Source organism: Scylla paramamosain, chromosome 20 (genome assembly GCF_035594125.1).
Source record: "Scylla paramamosain isolate STU-SP2022 chromosome 20, ASM3559412v1, whole genome shotgun sequence".
Lineage (NCBI taxonomy): Eukaryota > Metazoa > Arthropoda > Malacostraca > Decapoda > Portunidae > Scylla > Scylla paramamosain.
The window spans coordinates 21,515,992-21,532,955 of record NC_087170.1 but is presented as its reverse complement, the minus strand read 5'-3'; the positions used below and the strand labels follow the sequence as shown (position 1 = coordinate 21,532,955).

The 16,964-nt window shown below is 47.9% G+C and overlaps 1 protein-coding gene across 1 annotated transcript in view; it reads left to right on the top strand.

The window, feature by feature from the left end:
* The window catches only part of LOC135110624 (uncharacterized), a 76,849-nt gene that overhangs the window by 34,714 nt on the left and 25,171 nt on the right, over positions 1-16,964 (top strand). Inside the window, exons 4-8 of the mRNA XM_064023149.1 lie at positions 615-863; positions 4,419-4,584; positions 5,180-5,327; positions 5,561-5,751; positions 8,813-16,777. Of these exons, the coding sequence (XP_063879219.1) occupies positions 615-863; positions 4,419-4,584; positions 5,180-5,327; positions 5,561-5,751; positions 8,813-16,777 (8,719 nt within the window). The remainder of the gene's footprint in view (positions 1-614; positions 864-4,418; positions 4,585-5,179; positions 5,328-5,560; positions 5,752-8,812; positions 16,778-16,964) is intronic.

The window sequence follows — 16,964 nt, the reverse complement described above, 5'->3', positions numbered from 1 at the left end:
TATGAGGGAAGAAAAGTTTTGCCTTTCCTTGTACGACCGAAGCACATCTGGAATAGAGAGACCTACTTCCATGAAAAGGAGAAAAAAAAATAAAGAAAAAGAAAGGAAAAGAGAAAGTGAGATCGGCATCTGCAGCGGGACTAGAAAATCCTTATCCTGAGGCATCACGCTGGGACGGAGGTTCATGCAAGGAAGGAAAGGCGGAAATTGTGCAAGCTGTTTCATGGTCTCTTTTCCAGGAACGTGCGCGGAATAGTGAATGTCGCGACAGTGTGGTTTATACGGATCAACATTTTACGTACGGAGCGAGACGTGTAGGTATACGTGTAGATAGATAGATAGACGGACGGAGTAGAAAATACAGTGAGGAAAGCGGTGAAAAGTGTCGGTGATTGTGGTGTTAGTATTAGTGATTGATAAAGTGGAGGAGGACGGGGATAAAGACGAAATGTAGGGGGAAAATATTTAATGCGTATGTGTGAGTAAAGGTGGAAGACAAGAATGAGGAGGAGGAAGAAAAAAAAAGAGGGAGTGGAGGAGAAGGAAGATGATATGAACATTAGCATTATCAACGTTGCAAATCCTTGACAATACCATTCCTTGATCTCCAGCAGGCGTCCCCTTGCAAGAAGAAGAGCCTGCTCCCTGCCTGTCTCCGTGGGCGTGTTCCTTCCGACGAGAACGTGTACAGTAAGAGCCAGTCCGCCCACACCTCGCCCGCCCACCGCTCAGCCTCCCGGGGACAGCACCAGCAGCAGGATGGAATAGACTACGAGGATGAGAGTTATTTCAAGCGACGACCCAAGACAATCTGCTACACCGACCCGCGACGACTGTCCACTCTCGACGACACGCTAGCCAAGGTAAGGGCGAGTGAGAGGAGGCTTCCACGAATATTCCTCCATGAAAGTTTTAGCTTAATTATTCCTTCCTGTGATAAATTTCCCGAGTCTGGCCTGGCCTAGTCTAATATAACAACCTAACCTAATCTAACCAGACCTAAGCTGACCTAACCAAAATAACTTAAGTTAATCTAGTCCAATCTGATCCAAATTAAGCCTAACCTAACCTAACCAGGCCTAAGCTAACCTAACCAAACGAAACCAGAACTTACCTAACCAAACCTAACCTAACAAGACTTAAGCTCACCTAACCTAATTAAACCAAACCTCACCAAAACTAAACCTGATCAAACCCAACCAGACCAACTGTAACCACAAACGAAGCTAACCCAACCCAACCAAGGCAACCAACTTAACCTAAACTAATCTACCGTGGGAGAATCTTGAAGGGGGAATGTTCGTGGGAAAAATTTACATGGTAGGAATTTGCAGAGTACGGATGAGATGAGTGGCGAGGCGGAAGGAAAGGGAAGTAAGGCGTGCAGTGATGAGAGAAGAGGCAGTGAGATGTGAGATGAAAGGGAGAAAGGGGACAGGAGGAGATTGAGGGCCACAGTGAGGGGAGTGAATGATGGGAAGGGAATGAGGTGTGAAGAAAGAGAGGGGATGGATGGGATAGGTTGGGAGAGGAAGGGAAGGGAAGGGAGCGAGCGAGCGAGGCGTGATGTTGCCGCTACCTTTGTCAAACTAATTATTCTACCTGATCTTATGATTTAGAGAGAGAGAGAGAGAGAGAGAGAGAGAGAGAGAGAGAGAGAGAGAGAGAGAGAGAGAGAGAGAGAGAGAGAGAGAGAGAGAGACTTGAAGTGTGAGTATTATAGTAGCTGTTATAATAGTAATAATATGACTTATTATGAAAACTATGAATACAGCAACGAACAAAAAGAAGTTATAATATATTAGAAGTACATCATAAGTTACAGATTGATTAAAAAGGAGATCACAGTAATGTTAAGGCGGGTTGAGGAGCTGCATGGGTGTCTAATGAGGGAGGTGAGGGCGCAGATGAGGGGCTCAGGTGAGTGGAGGGCAGGTGACGGTCTCGGGTAGCACTTGTATAACGGAAAGCTTCAGGTATCGGGGTTCAGGTGTCGTTAAAGGTGGAGTTTCAGGTAAGGGCGAGGTAGCGAGGGGGTGAGGAGAGCAGGCCAGGTGCACAGTACTGAGGCGGTGGACTGTACGTATATACCTGTCTGTCTCGTGTTCCCGTTTTGTTTTCTTCTTCTTCTTCTTCTTCTTGTCTTGCAGTGTAAAGATTTTCCGTACAATCCTCACTCCGGTAGTTTCTTAGCGGAGGAGGCAGCGCCCTCTCATAACCCCAGTCGGTACCTCACAGCCTCGTTACCTTGTCATAAATCGACTAGTTTATAAATGTTTCCTCTCTAATCATTTACTAAGTACCATCCTTTGTTTTCTCTCCCTAAGTAGCTATTTAAATGACCAACAAATGTATTCCTTTTACCATATATGTTTCCTCAGCCCATCCACCTTTCCCTTCACGCCTCGGGGTTGCTTCTCACGCGAGCCGTCCGCTGCTGGCAAACAGGTTCAGAATAATGATGGTGATGGTGGAGCTAAACAGACTCCTCGCTGATGACCTGTCGTTGTTGTCATGGTCGTGGTCATCAGGGTGGCGGTAATGACAAGGGATTGAGGCTTGGGGTCCTGCATTTCACGGGGCTGGACTCCCTAAAGCTGTATTTCCAAACGACCTGCATTTTTTTCCTCACTCGTATCCCAATCATTGAAGTAATTAACGTTCACAAAGGAAAAAAGTCCAACTCTTGTGCCTCATAACGACTTCCGTATTTACTTTCGCTTCAAGCAGCACAGGAATGCTTTTCAAACACGGCTCAACTTGGCAGACGGAAAAAAAGTCCTCATGCTTGTTCTGTCTTTTCCAAACAGTTCTATCCAGTCTAGTCGTGTTTCAGTCGAGGAGAGAAATAATGTGAATTTTATATTTTCTTACTCTAATCAAAGAAAATTAAGTCCATGTTACATTTTGACATTCGTTTGCATTTGAATGTAGCGCAATTAATTGAAGTTGTTTACCATGTTTATGTTATTTTAATATCATATTGACTAATGACTTGTATTCAACCACAGATCCACAGTTTGTATATGTTTACTTCAGCGACAGACGTATAAATTTTATCTATTTCAACCACATTACCACTTCTGTATAGTTTAACGACATTCCTACCATTTATAGATCAAATGCATTTTTACCAGAGATCCATCGTTTTATGTTTGTATGTAAGTTCACCACATCACCATTTTTAGCCACACGTACACGCTTGCAGTACAGATCAACCACAATCCTGCCACATTCAGCCACGCATCCACCACGATACGCTTGCCCTCCCGTTCAGCAACATTTCTATCACCTTTGACGACACGTTCATCCTGTCATCTCAGCTGAGTGGCGCGTGGCGGACATTTTTTTTCCCTCTCCCTATCTATTTTAAGCCCCTGGTCTCACTCCACTAACGCAGGAGGGGAAAAGAAGAAAAAAAAATATTGTATAGCAGTTTCACTCTCATACTTCTCTCTCTTGAAACTTGGGAGCTGGTAAATGAAAGAGAATTCGAGGTAGCTAACTCACAGCAAGAGAATTTTATGTACCTTTTTAAATAGTCGTATCCCTGTAATATTTAAGCAGCAGCAGCAGCAGTACTCGTTTATTTATCGCCAGTGTCTCTTCATTTGATAATTCCAGCGGTGAATTCTGAGTCTGCATAATTTTATGGTAAAAAAAGAAATGAGGGAACGTGACAGAATGTAATTAGGAAGATTACTCTGTTGGTTCATTATTATGCAGGGCTTTTTTTTTTTTTACTCTTATTTATCATGCACTACTACTTACTTACCTACCTTTCTGTTTATCTATCGAGTTGTATGTGCATCTATCTTCTGTCTATCCGTCAAGCTGTCTCTGTCCTTTGAACTGTTTATATACACCTCTCTGTCTATTTTCCGTCTCTCCCGTCGAGTAGTCGCTTTGTGTATTTAATCTGTCCTAAGTGTCCTTTGAACTGTATATCTGTATATCTACTTCTTTGTCTATCCACCGAGATGTTTATTTACGTAACTATCTCCTGTCCGTCAGTTCAAGTTGCCTGTTTGGGTGTCTAACTGCTATCTACCTGTCGAGCTGTCTGTCTGTCAGTCTACCACCCTGTTGTTCCATCCTTTACTCTGTTATGGTTTTATTTATTTCATCTGTCTACTATACTCTTTCTGTCTTCCCATTATCTATAGTTATTACTCTTCTTTCCGTCTATGCATTACCCTTCTTTCCACTCTGTACGATACTCATACGTCTGTTTCCTGAGCTATTTGATGTTCTTTTCTTCATCTCATTATTTGACACTATTTTTTTCTAGCTGTCTGATGTTCTTTCCTCTATCGCTTCAGTCTTTTCATCCTTCATCTTCTTAACTACCTCTTATCCTTCACCACAGCTTCTTCTTATCCTTCAACTTCTGCTCAACCTTTCCCCCCTTCCCTCAGAGTGGCCGCGTCTCCCGCCCCCGCTCTGAGGTGTCGTCAGAGGGCCACGACTCCCGCCAGACCGACGAGGGACCTACCGACCCTTCCCGACGACCCACACAGCTACCACTCTCCTCCGGCGGCCCTCACTCAGGCGCGCCGCCCCCAGAAGACCGCGCTAGGGAAGGTAAGCATTTGGTTTCCCGCTGCTAATTCTGTATCTGCGTTTCCCCGTCCTCCATCTACTCTCTCTCTCTCTCTCTCTCTCTCTCTCTCTCTCTCTCTCTCTCTCTCTCTCTCTCTCTCTCTCTCTCGTTTTTTTTTTTCGTTTTTTTTCAAGTTCACCGCATCCGAATACTAGACTTTTTACATTTCCATTTTATTTATTTTATTTTTATTTTCTTTATCATCGTATCCTTCTCTGCATGTATTTGCGTATTTTTGTTCTCTTTTTTTTTCCATTCTTGGGTTTGCGGATACGCTCGTGTGTGTGTGTGTGTGTGTGTGTGTGTGTGTGTGTGTGTGTGTGTGTGTGTGTGTGTGTGTGTATGTGTGTGTGTGTTTCCACTTGTCTTTTACGGGATTCTCATGCACGCTGAATATCACAAGTCTATGTAGCTCTCTCTCTCTCTCTCTCTCTCTCTCTCTCTCTCTCTCTCTCTCTCTCTCTCTCTCTCTCTCTCTCTCTCTCTCTCTCTCTCTCTCTCTCTCAAGCCAAAACCAGCACCTATGCACGTGTCTAAGATGTGTCTGTGTTTGTAAACCTTCCCCTCTCTCTCCAGGCTACACCCAGCAGCGGTCCGCCTTCACGCAGCCCAACACCCCCGACCTGGGCCACTCCTCCCGCTTCAGGCCTCCCGCGGGGCATGAAGGATTCCCCGACGACCGACCGCAGGGGCAGAAACACGTCAGCTTCCAAAAGTTCATGAGGTGAGGGAGGGAGAGAGAAAGGAGTGAGAAGGAGAGAAGTTAGTGCCGTCATTAGGGAGCTTTTCAAGATCAAACAAATTTATGGATGGGGATGAAAGGTGGAAATAGGTAGGTGTGTTTCATATAGGGACTGCCACATGTAGGTTTGACAGCTTCTTGCAGCTTCCCTTATGTTCTTACGTTCTTCTGTTCTCCCTCAAACTGCCTCAAACTGTCTCCTTAACCTCCCACAGTCGATCCTTGACGGAGGGTCGCCTGGAGGAGAAAGGGCTGGACGAGAGCGAGGGGCGGGCAGGCTGCAGAGGAACAGGGGAGTCCAGGAGCCATGAAAGACTGCTGGACGCCCGACGCTCGCCAGATTATCTAGAACAACGTGCCCTCGACCAGCTCCTGGCGCCCGTGCTCACCAAGGCTCTCCTGCAAGGTGGGTATTGGCTGCTGCTTCTGCTACTTCTACTCCTTCAGGATATTGTGACATATAGTGTGGGTGGGTGTGGGGTTTTGAGAATTTTTTTATTATTAATTTTATGTTATTATGAAGGTCTGATACGTGTGTGTGTGTGTGTGTGTGTGTGTGTGTGTGTGAAAGGTTATAATGAAAGTAAACAGTTTGTGTGTGTTGATAATATTTTAATTAAAAGTGTGTGTGTGTGTGTGTGTGTTTCCATTATTATTTCCATACGTACCTACAAGCGTGCGTGTGTGCGTACATGTCAGGTCTGGTGTGAAGGGTCGTTGCATCAAGGCAGCATCGCCATTGGTCAGGTGTAGTACTCCAGAAGGTGACGTGCTAGTACTTAGCATGAGCTGCTCGCCCCTATGTTAGCTGTTCCTGGTCCTCAGTGGAGTTGTGTTGCATCAATTGAAGACAATGATAGTATGCAGTGTGCAGTGATGATCGGAGTAACTTCTACTGTATTTTGTTTCTTTCCTTGATCTTGAGTTCTTTGATTTGCTTCTCCCTCTGCTCCTTCTTCTTCTTTCGCCGTTTCAAAAGAGTCAGGGATTAGCTCTGATCTGCTGAACCTCAATAAATCTGACAGTTGATAGATTCTCAGCTGATCAGATAACTTAATATTGATGGAAAACGTCAAACACTGAAGGTGAGTGAGGCACATTAGCCAAGTCACGACCACCACGGTACCCACATGTTGAGTGTCCACGTGACAGTGTGGCTCAACTTTGACCTTCCTGGTGAGTCTCAGAAGGCTGTCATTTTTTCATCTCACGTACAGATGGACAGAAAAAAAAAATCGCTCGGACCTTTTGTATTTTGTTTTAGTTTTCGCATATTTTTTGTTTTGGCGAATTGTTATTTAGGTAAAAAAAAAAAAAAAGTCGCTCTGATCTATCGTATTTTTTGTTGATATTATTCGATTGTATATTTTTCATTAGCGAAATAGTTAAAAAAAAAAAAAAGATACAGAAAAGAAAAAGGCACATAACTACTGAAGCGCCTGACATTTTTTCATGAAGGCTTTATTACTATTACCTTGCAAATAACAAGCAAACTCTGAAATAGTCTACCTTTGACTGTTCTTTCTACCTTTCTGTGACTTGGAATGTTTAAAGAAAGTAGTTTCAAGCGAGACTTCCATCAGAACCACCATAAACATCTCCGTGGCTTCTAAAATGAGTCCTGAGTAAAGCGTTCTTCACACATCAAAACCATACTAGTCACTTTTGTGGTGCCTGAAATGAGTCTTCACTGAAATTCAAAGCATTTAAAAATTAGGGTGATAAACTATCAGGAAATAAGCACTATTAGTTTATGAGGACCAGTGTGAAGTGTGGCGGCGGACAGGTGTAGCTGAGACAGGCATTCCAGAGGTCGGCTGTCACGTGGGAGGGGTCGCTGGGCCATGCACGTGCTGTACCAAAAGGTCACCATTGCTTTAGTGTCTCAGCGCCGTGATCTGTTGCCGCCTTCCTTACTCCTATTATTTACTCAGTTTTATTCCATTCTTTATTTATTTTTATTTATCTTTTTTTTATTTATCTATCGTGTCTGTTTGATAATTGTTCTCTGGAGTATTTCAGATTACTGTCAGTGTTTTAAAGTAAGCGACACCCAGCTGGTCATGATGTCTTTGGCTTTGTTGCTGTTGATATTGGTGGTGGTATTGGTGGTGGAAGTAGTAGTGGTGACGGTAGCATTGGTGGTGGTGGTAGCGGTTGTTTTAATAGCAGTGGTGGTGGTACTAGATAGAAATAGTGGTGGTGGATGGTGACAAGAGTGGCTAAGGGAAAATATACACCATTTTTATTTCTTTTCCTATATTTTGTGTGTTGTGCTTTGGTGTGTGTGTGTGTGTGTGTGTGTGTGTGTGTGTGTGTGTGTGTGTGTGTGTAAGGTCCCTGACGTCACGGTACATCTATCCTGTGATTGGTCCTTCCCTCCCGACTTGCCCCCTTCCCATTGGTTAATACACCCAATCTTCCCTCCCTAAGTCTGTGTAATATAAGTGAAGTGAAATATTGCTATCTTTACGTCACCAATTGTTGTCTTCATCTCAACAGCATTATTTTCATGACGTACCCTTGTCTACCTCCTGTCAGCCATCTCCTCTATAACGTTATCCTTTCCTGCCCATTGATAAATTTCCCACTTGCTTCTATTCCGCCTTAATAATCTTAATCTATCTCCATTTTTGCAGTGAGTCTGTCGTTTCATTTTTAATATTTCACTATATTTTATTTTTTTATTTTTTGCTTTCTCTTATTTCTGTCAGTGTGCAGTATGTGCCGCCAAACCCAAGCTTGTTATTTACCAGTCATGTGATCATTTCTGTCAACACCTCCCGTGACGCCACTCCCTTTGCCACAGTTTGATTGGCTTCCTGTCGCCCGGTGTATCCGACGTCAATGTTATGATGACTGAACAAGGTGCGTGTGGTCGCTCTCTCACGCCGCCAGAACTGCGCATGCGCCTGTGTGGCAGAGCATGGCTGCCTTATATACTCAGCTGAAAATACTAAGCCTACTCACAGCCGAGGATTGTGTAGCTCGCTGGTGTGTCAGCTCTAAGATCACCCAGGTAGATGCGGTTTCCCAATTCACGACGTTATTATTTATACTTTACCTCGGAGCTAATTGGTTGGTTGAGGAAAGCTTTGGCCAATCAGGTAGACTCTAGCTATCATTTGGCTCTGCAGGACCTTACTGAGAGAGGCCTTGTCAGTAGTGTTTTAGCGGTGAGGATGAGTTGTTACAGATAATCAACATGTCTTATTTGATACTGAAGTCAGTCAATAACTTTCATTTCATCCTGGGGTCTGCGAGAGCGACATGACAGTCACTTCACCCAGGAAGCGGCCTTATCACCCTCACCTCACCAGAACACCAGACTTAGCCATCTCACTCATCCCACCAACACCCGCCACACCATCTAGTGAGCCCACATCACATGCACACTGCTCGCCTCACTCACCGCGCAAATCGCCGCTGGTCGGCTCGTAGTAACAATTTCCCGTTCGTCCACTCAGACCCAGGACACAAGAAACACAGAAAACAGTCTCAGGAGGTCTCCAAGAGGTCAGGGGGTCAAGAGGGCAACTCAGAGGCAGGGCGAAGGTCGCACTCCGCCACGCCGTCCATGAAGAGGAAGGGAAAGGAAAAGAAAACAATCGCAATTCAGACGGAGGCGCTGGAGGAAATGGAGGATCCGCAAGGGGAGAGAGGGCGGGATGAGGGAGGGGGGCAGGACCCACCGAGTGAAAAGGCAACAAAGCGCCAAAAGAAAAAGAAAAAAGTTACATCACCCACTGAAGAACCTAAAAAATCACACAAGGAGACCGTCCACTTTAGCGACCAACAGGAACCGCCCCCGAAACAGCCAGTTTGCAAACCTGATAGACCCACGAAGCCCAGGAGTCCCAGAGGCACCTCTAAGAAGCAAGAACAAAAGGATGGCGACGAACAAACTCGTCCCACCACAAAGGGGGTGTTGAAATCTCCGTCTTCCACCAGCAAGGTGTCCATGGCTATACAGACAGACGTAGAGACACCGCTTGTGTTGTTTGATGACCCTTGCTTCCCGCCAGAAGAGCTGGACACAAGCACCGACTGGCAGGGGGAAGAGAGCTCCGTAGAGTGGCACACAAGCGCCAGCTCTCTTGCTTGGCACACTGACGGAAGCTCCTTCGCCTGGCAGCCTAACGTCAGCTCCTCCAGCAGACTGGCCGATGTCACTTACCCTGGCTTCAGGACAGACTTCAGTCCTTTCCCTACGGACTCTCGTGAAGGAAGTGATGACGAGGAATGTTCGCACTTCGATTTTTTCAACAAGTGGAAATCCGCTGGAGATCGTGAGGGAACGGCGTCAGCTGCTTCGGGGGACACAGGCCGAGGAGGCAGGAGTCACTCATCCCACAAGACTTCGGAAGTTTCTGATGACCGAAAGTCTGCCAGTAAAAAGAAAGAACTAGAAAGCAGCAAGAAAGAAACAGTGCAAGGAAGCCAGAAGAGCAATCCCAAATTAAAGGATCAAGGCAGTGACAGGCTTAGGGAAACGAAGGAAGACAATTACGATCCAGAAGTGCTTGCTCGTAGACTTCGATTCCGTCGACAGATGGCGGAGGAATTCCTACAGCCAGGCGCCGCAGGGGAGGCCAGCACTCTGCCGCTCGGGGAGAGAAGTGGCCAGTCCGGCGCAGCTCTCAGTTCCACCAACATAGCCTCCACATTTCCCAGGAATCATGAAAAGACACCTAAATCTTCCAAGACTCCTGGTTTTTCTCCCGAGTCTCATGGTAGAAAGGAAAGCAGACTTCAGGTGGAGAGTAATCGGACGTGGCCAAAACGATCGGTTGATTCAGAAAGATCTGATGACATAGACCTGAGAGCACTGGACGCCATTCGTGACACTCGGTTATACGATCGTTCCAGAGCAACCGAACGGAATCCTGTGCACAAAACGAGTCACCTTCAAATCAATCTCGTTTATCCAAGTAGCCAGGCCAAGGGGCACACTGGTGAGGCCGAGGGTGGTGAGAATAAGAATCGTGTCCAGTTCTTTAGCACCAATCAACCAGAAGTGGCGCACGACCAGCGAGAGCGGGACGTTGCTGCTCGGCGTGTTAACATCACCGTCACTCCTCCATCACAGGAGAGGAAAAAGCCACCACAAACCGAAATTTCTGACGAGTATCCAAGAAGTGACACGGACATGAAGCCTACTCCTCCTGGCAAGAAAGGCTCCTCCAGGGGAGAAGGCAGCAAGAGCGTCCAGAGGAAGAAAAAGAGCAGCCAGAAGGACCAAACTGACGTGACCTCTGCCGCAAAACTAGCGAAACCTCAGGAAGTGAAGGAGATCGCGGTCGAGCAGCCCAAAGTGAGACCGGGGATTCTCAGAAAGCACAACCTGAATCCCACCACTTGCTACACCACCGACACCAGTTCCACCGTAACCAACACTGACTCTGTGGGGCGGCGGGTGCGGCGGGTCAAGAAAAAGACTATGGCCATACAGACCGAGCAGTGCGACAGCGTCATTCCTGAGCAAAGGGAAGAAACACAAGACGCACCAAGAAGTGCAAGAGACGAAGGTGCAGATGAGGCAAGACGACGGAAGGAGTTGCCTGCACTTGCATCCTCTGTAGCAAAAGAAAATGAAGCATCAAGAGAAAACAAGAGTCCCGCGGCGACACCCACCACGTCATTGCGCCGAAAGAAAAACGTGCCACAAAAGTCTATGTGTATTCAGGCAGATTATTCCCTCGATAATCCTGATAGTGAGCCTGCGACGTCCATGCAACACTCTCGAGAGGGTCACAAGTTGACATGGGGTAAAGGCGTAGTTTCTCATCCTTCAACAGCCCTTCAGGATGACTTGAATCCCAAGATGGCGTCTTTAGAGAAACGCCGGGCGAGCGAAAAGAGGACTGTAGAGGACGGGAGCAACAAGCACGATGTTGCCGCCTCCACTACACACAGTAATACCAGCTCACTGCGGCGTGTGAGGAAAGTAAGGAAGACCACCGCCACCACGCAGACCGACGATTCTCCTTTGGACAAGCCAGGTTCGCCACGACCTTCTGACGCGCTGGAAACGGTGTCAGTCTGCACAGCTTCCCTAAGGCGCATAAGGAAAGTTGAGAAACGAACAGTGTCGCAGCAGACGGATGAGGTGATTCCAGTGAATTATCAGATATTTAGTCCTTCCGTCGCTCGAATACATGTCCCTGAAACAGAGGGACTGCGGCCGCCCGCCAATTTAAGCGCGTCCCGTCCGTCAGGGTCACTCATCTACGTGAACATTCCTGGGGCGCTGCTTGAGATGGAGTCTGGGAATGACGCGGATGTGAGCGACGCGGAGAGCGAGACAAAGAGTAAGAGTAATAAGAGTATGTGTCCGATGGTGGCTTACGGAAAGGGTTTTGCGAGGAGAATCGGTGACGAGGACGAGTATGAGTCTTATCCGGAAGTGCAGGAGGACGCGTGGGCGGCCGCTGCTGCCTACATGCCTTCTGAGCCTCCGGTGGTAGAGAGTCGGTGTGTGCTGAACATTTCCCGCTTGAACATTAGCTACGGCATAGAGCGAGAGATACAGATACAGGAGCCTGACGGGGAGAGTGACCGTGAGGGGGAAAGCGGCGCCCCTGATGGTGAAAGTGACGGTGATCTGATTGGTGCTCCTGATGGTGAAAGTGATGGTGAGGGAGACCATGTGTTAGTCCAAGCCGGTGAAAGTGATGATGGTGACGCGCTTGTATCCCGCGATGATGACAATAGCGGCGCCCCGGATGGTGAAAGTGACCATGAGGGTGACTTAAGTACCCACGTAGGTGAAGATGAGGAGGACACTGCCTCGAATCTTGTTGAAGGGAACGAAAATGAAGATTACATTGGTGCTCCTGATGGTGAAAGTGATCACGAGTCGGGTCAGACAGGCCTCACCGGCAGTGGAAGTGACATTATTTTGCTGGTGAATCCTTATGACCACTACTCGGCGAATGAAAGTGACGATCAGGATTCTGGCAGCGGGATAAGAGTAAGGGACGTGAGCTGCATGACAAGTAATCCGCCAACCTCATGTTCTGAAGGTGAAGTGGACCCTGATGAGGAGACGGAAGAAAGTGACGCTGTTTTTGACCTTTACCAAGTTCATTGTCGCTTGAAGGAAGATGACAGTGAGAGTGACGACTTTGTGTACGACCCTGTGTTCTACTTTGGCGGGGTGGGTCACGCAAGGGAAGATGAACGACTCGGCAGAGGCCTGGGAAGGGAAGACGATGTGGGGAGACGTGCCGAAGTGGACAGTGATGACACGAGAAAGGAAGAAGACAAAGGAGGTAAAAGTGACGTTGAAAAAAACGTCATGCAAGTCCCGCAGTTTGACGCGAAACTAAAAAGCAGTGACAACGAAAGTGACACTAAAATGAGGGAAAATCTAACAGTGAAAGGTGGCGAGATAAGTGAAAGTGATGAGGATGTGATAATGAGGGGAATTGGTGCGTTTTATGTGACTCACCACCAGAGCTCCTCCGATGGTCCGGAAAACATTAGAGCAGTGGAGGAGACGAGGAGTCAGAGGAAAGAGGAGGAGGCTGAGAAAAGTGTGAAAGAGAAGGATAAGTCTATGGAGAAACCAGAAGAGGAGGAAGGTACTCCAGCAGTTAACGTAATGAAAAGTGAAGTTGGGAAAACCTTTAGGGAAAACAGAAGTGAGGGAAGTATGGACGCTGGAGATATTAAAGTTGAGACATCAGGGAGGAATAAAGGGAAGGAACCAGCAAACGTTGAGAAAGAGACAGACACTCGACTCACTGGGGAAGATAAGGGCAAGAGAAAGAGAATCAGTAGAAGCATCAAGGGAAAAAGACACGATAGAGGCAAGGAAAGTGAAGCCAGTGATGGAGGGAGAGACGAGGAGAGCTCAGACAGTAAAGAATACCCCTGCAGTTGTCAAAAAACTAAAGGAAACAACCCAGAGAACGTTAGCGAGCAAATGACATTAGCTAGAAATCGCGTGAAAGTAGAAACTAAACATTCCACCAGTGTTTCAAATATTACGTTGCTGCCTCACGCCCTTGCTAGCTCAGAGGATATTGCTTCTTATACCTCCTCTTCTCCCTCCATCCCTTCACTGTCCCCGCCTCCGCCCGTGCCTTCCAATCCATCGCACGGTAGCCAAAGACGGAGAGAGGATCGGGACAGAACCACCGCGGCCCTTGGGAGAAAGCACAGTGCGAGGAGGAAGGGGAGGGAGAACCAGACCAAGAGGCGGGGCTTCGTAGGCTGTGACGTCATCATATCCCCAGAGCCTTACGCAGGTGAACCCTCCGTCAGGCAGGTGCTGGACGATTCCCCGGGGCGTTCCTTAGTGGGTGAAGTGACCGGGAGGGGGGCCGAGCAAGAACCTTCAATTGTAGACGACCTGAGGGACTTGAGCAAAGGCCTGGCAGGGGAGAAAGATCCGAGTGAGGTCGGAGAGGAATCGACAGGAGGAAGTGAGGAATGCGGTGTTTTCAGGAAGTTTGATAGTGATGTGAGGGATGATACAGCGGGTGTTGGGGAGGAAGCGACAGATATAGGAGAAATTACAGCTTTGAGCGAAGATGGGAGGGAAGAGGAGGCAAATCTGGAGAACACAACAGGTACTGAAGACGAGGGATGTGTGGGGGATGACGCGACAGGTGTAGAAGAAACAGGTATGGATGATGGTTTGACAGGTGTAGGGCATGACTCACTAGATACAGACAATAAGACAGGTACGGAGCAGGACCAGACAGGTATCGGTCAAGATGAAATAGGTGTGCAGGACGTAACACCTGCGGAGGTTGATGCGGCAGATGTGACGGATCAAACAGATGCGAAAGAAAACGCGAGAATATCCAAAGACACACCTGAGAGGAAAGAAAACGTAGCAAAGGTCGTGAGGAAAGAAAAACGGTGCAGTGAACCTGTTGATGATACTCGAACTCCACCAGCATCTCTTCACAGACACAAAGAAGGAGAGGAGGAGGAAGCAAGACAAAATAATCGTCCTCAGGAAAAAGACAATAGAAAAAAAATGGATCTCGTCCATCCATCTCCTCCTCCACCTTCTACTTTTCCACCTGTTCTTCCTCGTATTTCTTCTCCCTCTCCTTCCCCTCCTCCTCCTCCATATTCTCCTCCGCCTTTTCCGCCTCCTCCACCTGTTCCCCCTCGCTCTTCCCCTCTATCTCCTCCTCCACTTCCTCCTCCGCCACCAGAGAGAGACAAGGTGAATGAAAGCGTAGAAAACTTAGAACCTGCTGAAGACATAGAGGAAAATAAAAGAATCAGAAGCGCTCAGAATGAAAATGAAGGAAGAGGACGAGAGGAGGAGGAATATCCACGCCCGGAGACACAAAAAAAAGAGGAAGAGGTAACTGATGAAAACTATCACAACGCCTCAGAAATTGACACTGACCGGAGGATACAAGAGACCGATGTTGCTAGTGAAGCCCCGAGAACATTGATGTTGGAAGACACGGAAGGGAAGGAAGACGCGAGAGGTGACAAGGAAAAAGAGGTGAGGGAAAGAAAAGATGAGGAAACGAGTGGAAAGAGAAATGAACATGCAAAGGAAGAGGAGAAGGAAGGGAAGGAGGAAGAAAAAGTTAAAGAGGAAGAAGATGGAATGAGTAGTACAGATGATAATGATAAAGGGAACGAAGGGAAGAGGAGGACAATGGAGGAACAGGAAAATAACGTAATGGATAATAAAGAAATGGAAAAGAAAGTGATGGATGATGATGAGAGTTTGGAAGGCCGCAGCAGTGTTTTGGAAGATGAAATGACCATGGGAAAAAGGAAACAAAAAGAGGAAACGCCAGAGGAAGGAGGTGCGACGGAGAGAAAGGTGGCGGAAGAGGAAGGGAAAGAGAAAAGGGAGGAGAGAAATGAAGGAGAAAATGAAAAGGTAGCTGAAAAAGAGGCTTATCTTAAGAAAAAAGCTACGCAAGAAGAAAAAACTGCAGGTATGGATGAGAAAGACATAGAGAACAAATACACCACTGGAAATTGTAACGAAGAAGAGGAAGAAGGAAATGACGATACAAAGGAGGAAGATATTGAGGAAAATGATCGAAACTTGGGTGAAGGTGAAATGAAAGCTCTGGCAGAAGATTTTGAAGAAGATTACTGGGATTTTATGGAGAAGAAAGCCACCTTAGCATCCTTCGATCTGGGGCCAACCTTCAGTGAGGACGACGACGTGGTGGTCATTACGTACAGAAAACCAGGTGAGGGCAAGGACAAGAAGGACACGGACGAGAGCACAAAGCACATAAAAGCAGAGGGTGCCGAGGGCGAGGTAGCACAAGAGAGGACAGGGGCGTTTAAACATAGCGAGCATCCCAGCAGTCCTGACACAGTTGACTCCAGACAGGCAAACTGTGGACAGGATTGTAAGAGAGGCGTTGAAAGAGACGCACCGAAGACGATGGAGGGAAGGCAGGAGAAGGAGGGGTGGAAGCGGCCACGAAAGCCCCGAAATAGGAAACCTCAGGAAGGGAAGGCAGTAGAAAGGCAAGGCAATGTTGAGAGAAGACAAGGCAACGGAGAGAGACGTCCAGAGCTTGATGACGAGAGAGGTGCTGTTCCCCGAGAAGCGAGGAGAAGAAGACGAAGACCGAGAACGAGGAAGCACTTCAAAAAGACAGGAGGGGAAGGTAAACAAACTCCTAAAGAGGCAGAGGAATCGCAGATTGAAGTTAAAAATGTTGGAGAGATCCAGAACCAAAATGCTGCAAATCAAATGCAAAAAGCAATTCCAAAAAAGGAAAAAATCCACAGTAAGCAAACAAACGTAACGGTGAATCCCCAAGATGAAGGGCGCTCTCAAAGCCATGGTGTGGCGGCAGAGAGGCACAACAAGACCCAGGAGGAAACGTCTCGCGTATCAAAAAACGAAAAACAGTTGAGAACCCGACTGTGGGTGGACGAGGTGGACGAGGACGGGGAGTGGGGCGCCGAGCAGGGGGCGGTGGGGGGAGGAGAGAGTGTGACCGAGTCCTCCGTGTCGGGGACGGCGACAGAGGACGACGCTTCCTATTATGAGGAGGACGAGAGCGAGGAGGTGGGCGAGGGAGGGGGGGAGCAGGACGCCTTGGAGGAGTACATGATGCTGCGTGAGGGCGACTGTTTGGAGGAGATGCTCGCCGCGGACCTCATCTTCAGTGACGTGTTCCAAGGCTACGCAGACGCCGATGTGATGACAGACGGGTCACTGGGAGCCGAAGAGGAATGTGAGGCTCGCCTGGGGCTTGACAATCTGCTCCCCGCCGTGACCCCGCCAGCCGGCACTGACACCTCGGTAGAGCGCCCTGACCCAGCCTCTCGTGGAGTGGGTCATGACCTCCTCAGTGTCGGAAGTGACCATGTAGCTGACCGGGTCGCCCAAGCCTCAGAGAGGGCGGGAGGCGAGGAAGCCTCGCAGGATGACAGCTCTCGGGCAGGGGAGGCGGGAGGCCATTTAAAAGGTCAGTAGCCTTGACCCTGCCTCGAGTTGACCCGACTTGACCTTACACTGGCTGTCCAATAACACCCCTGACTGGTGTGCCTAACAAGGTGCCACTAACGAGCTAATTATGAGATTCCTAGAGCGGCAGCGTCGCTGGGCGAGGCGATGACGCTAGACCTGAGGTTGCGCGCCGCTGCCGGGCTTTG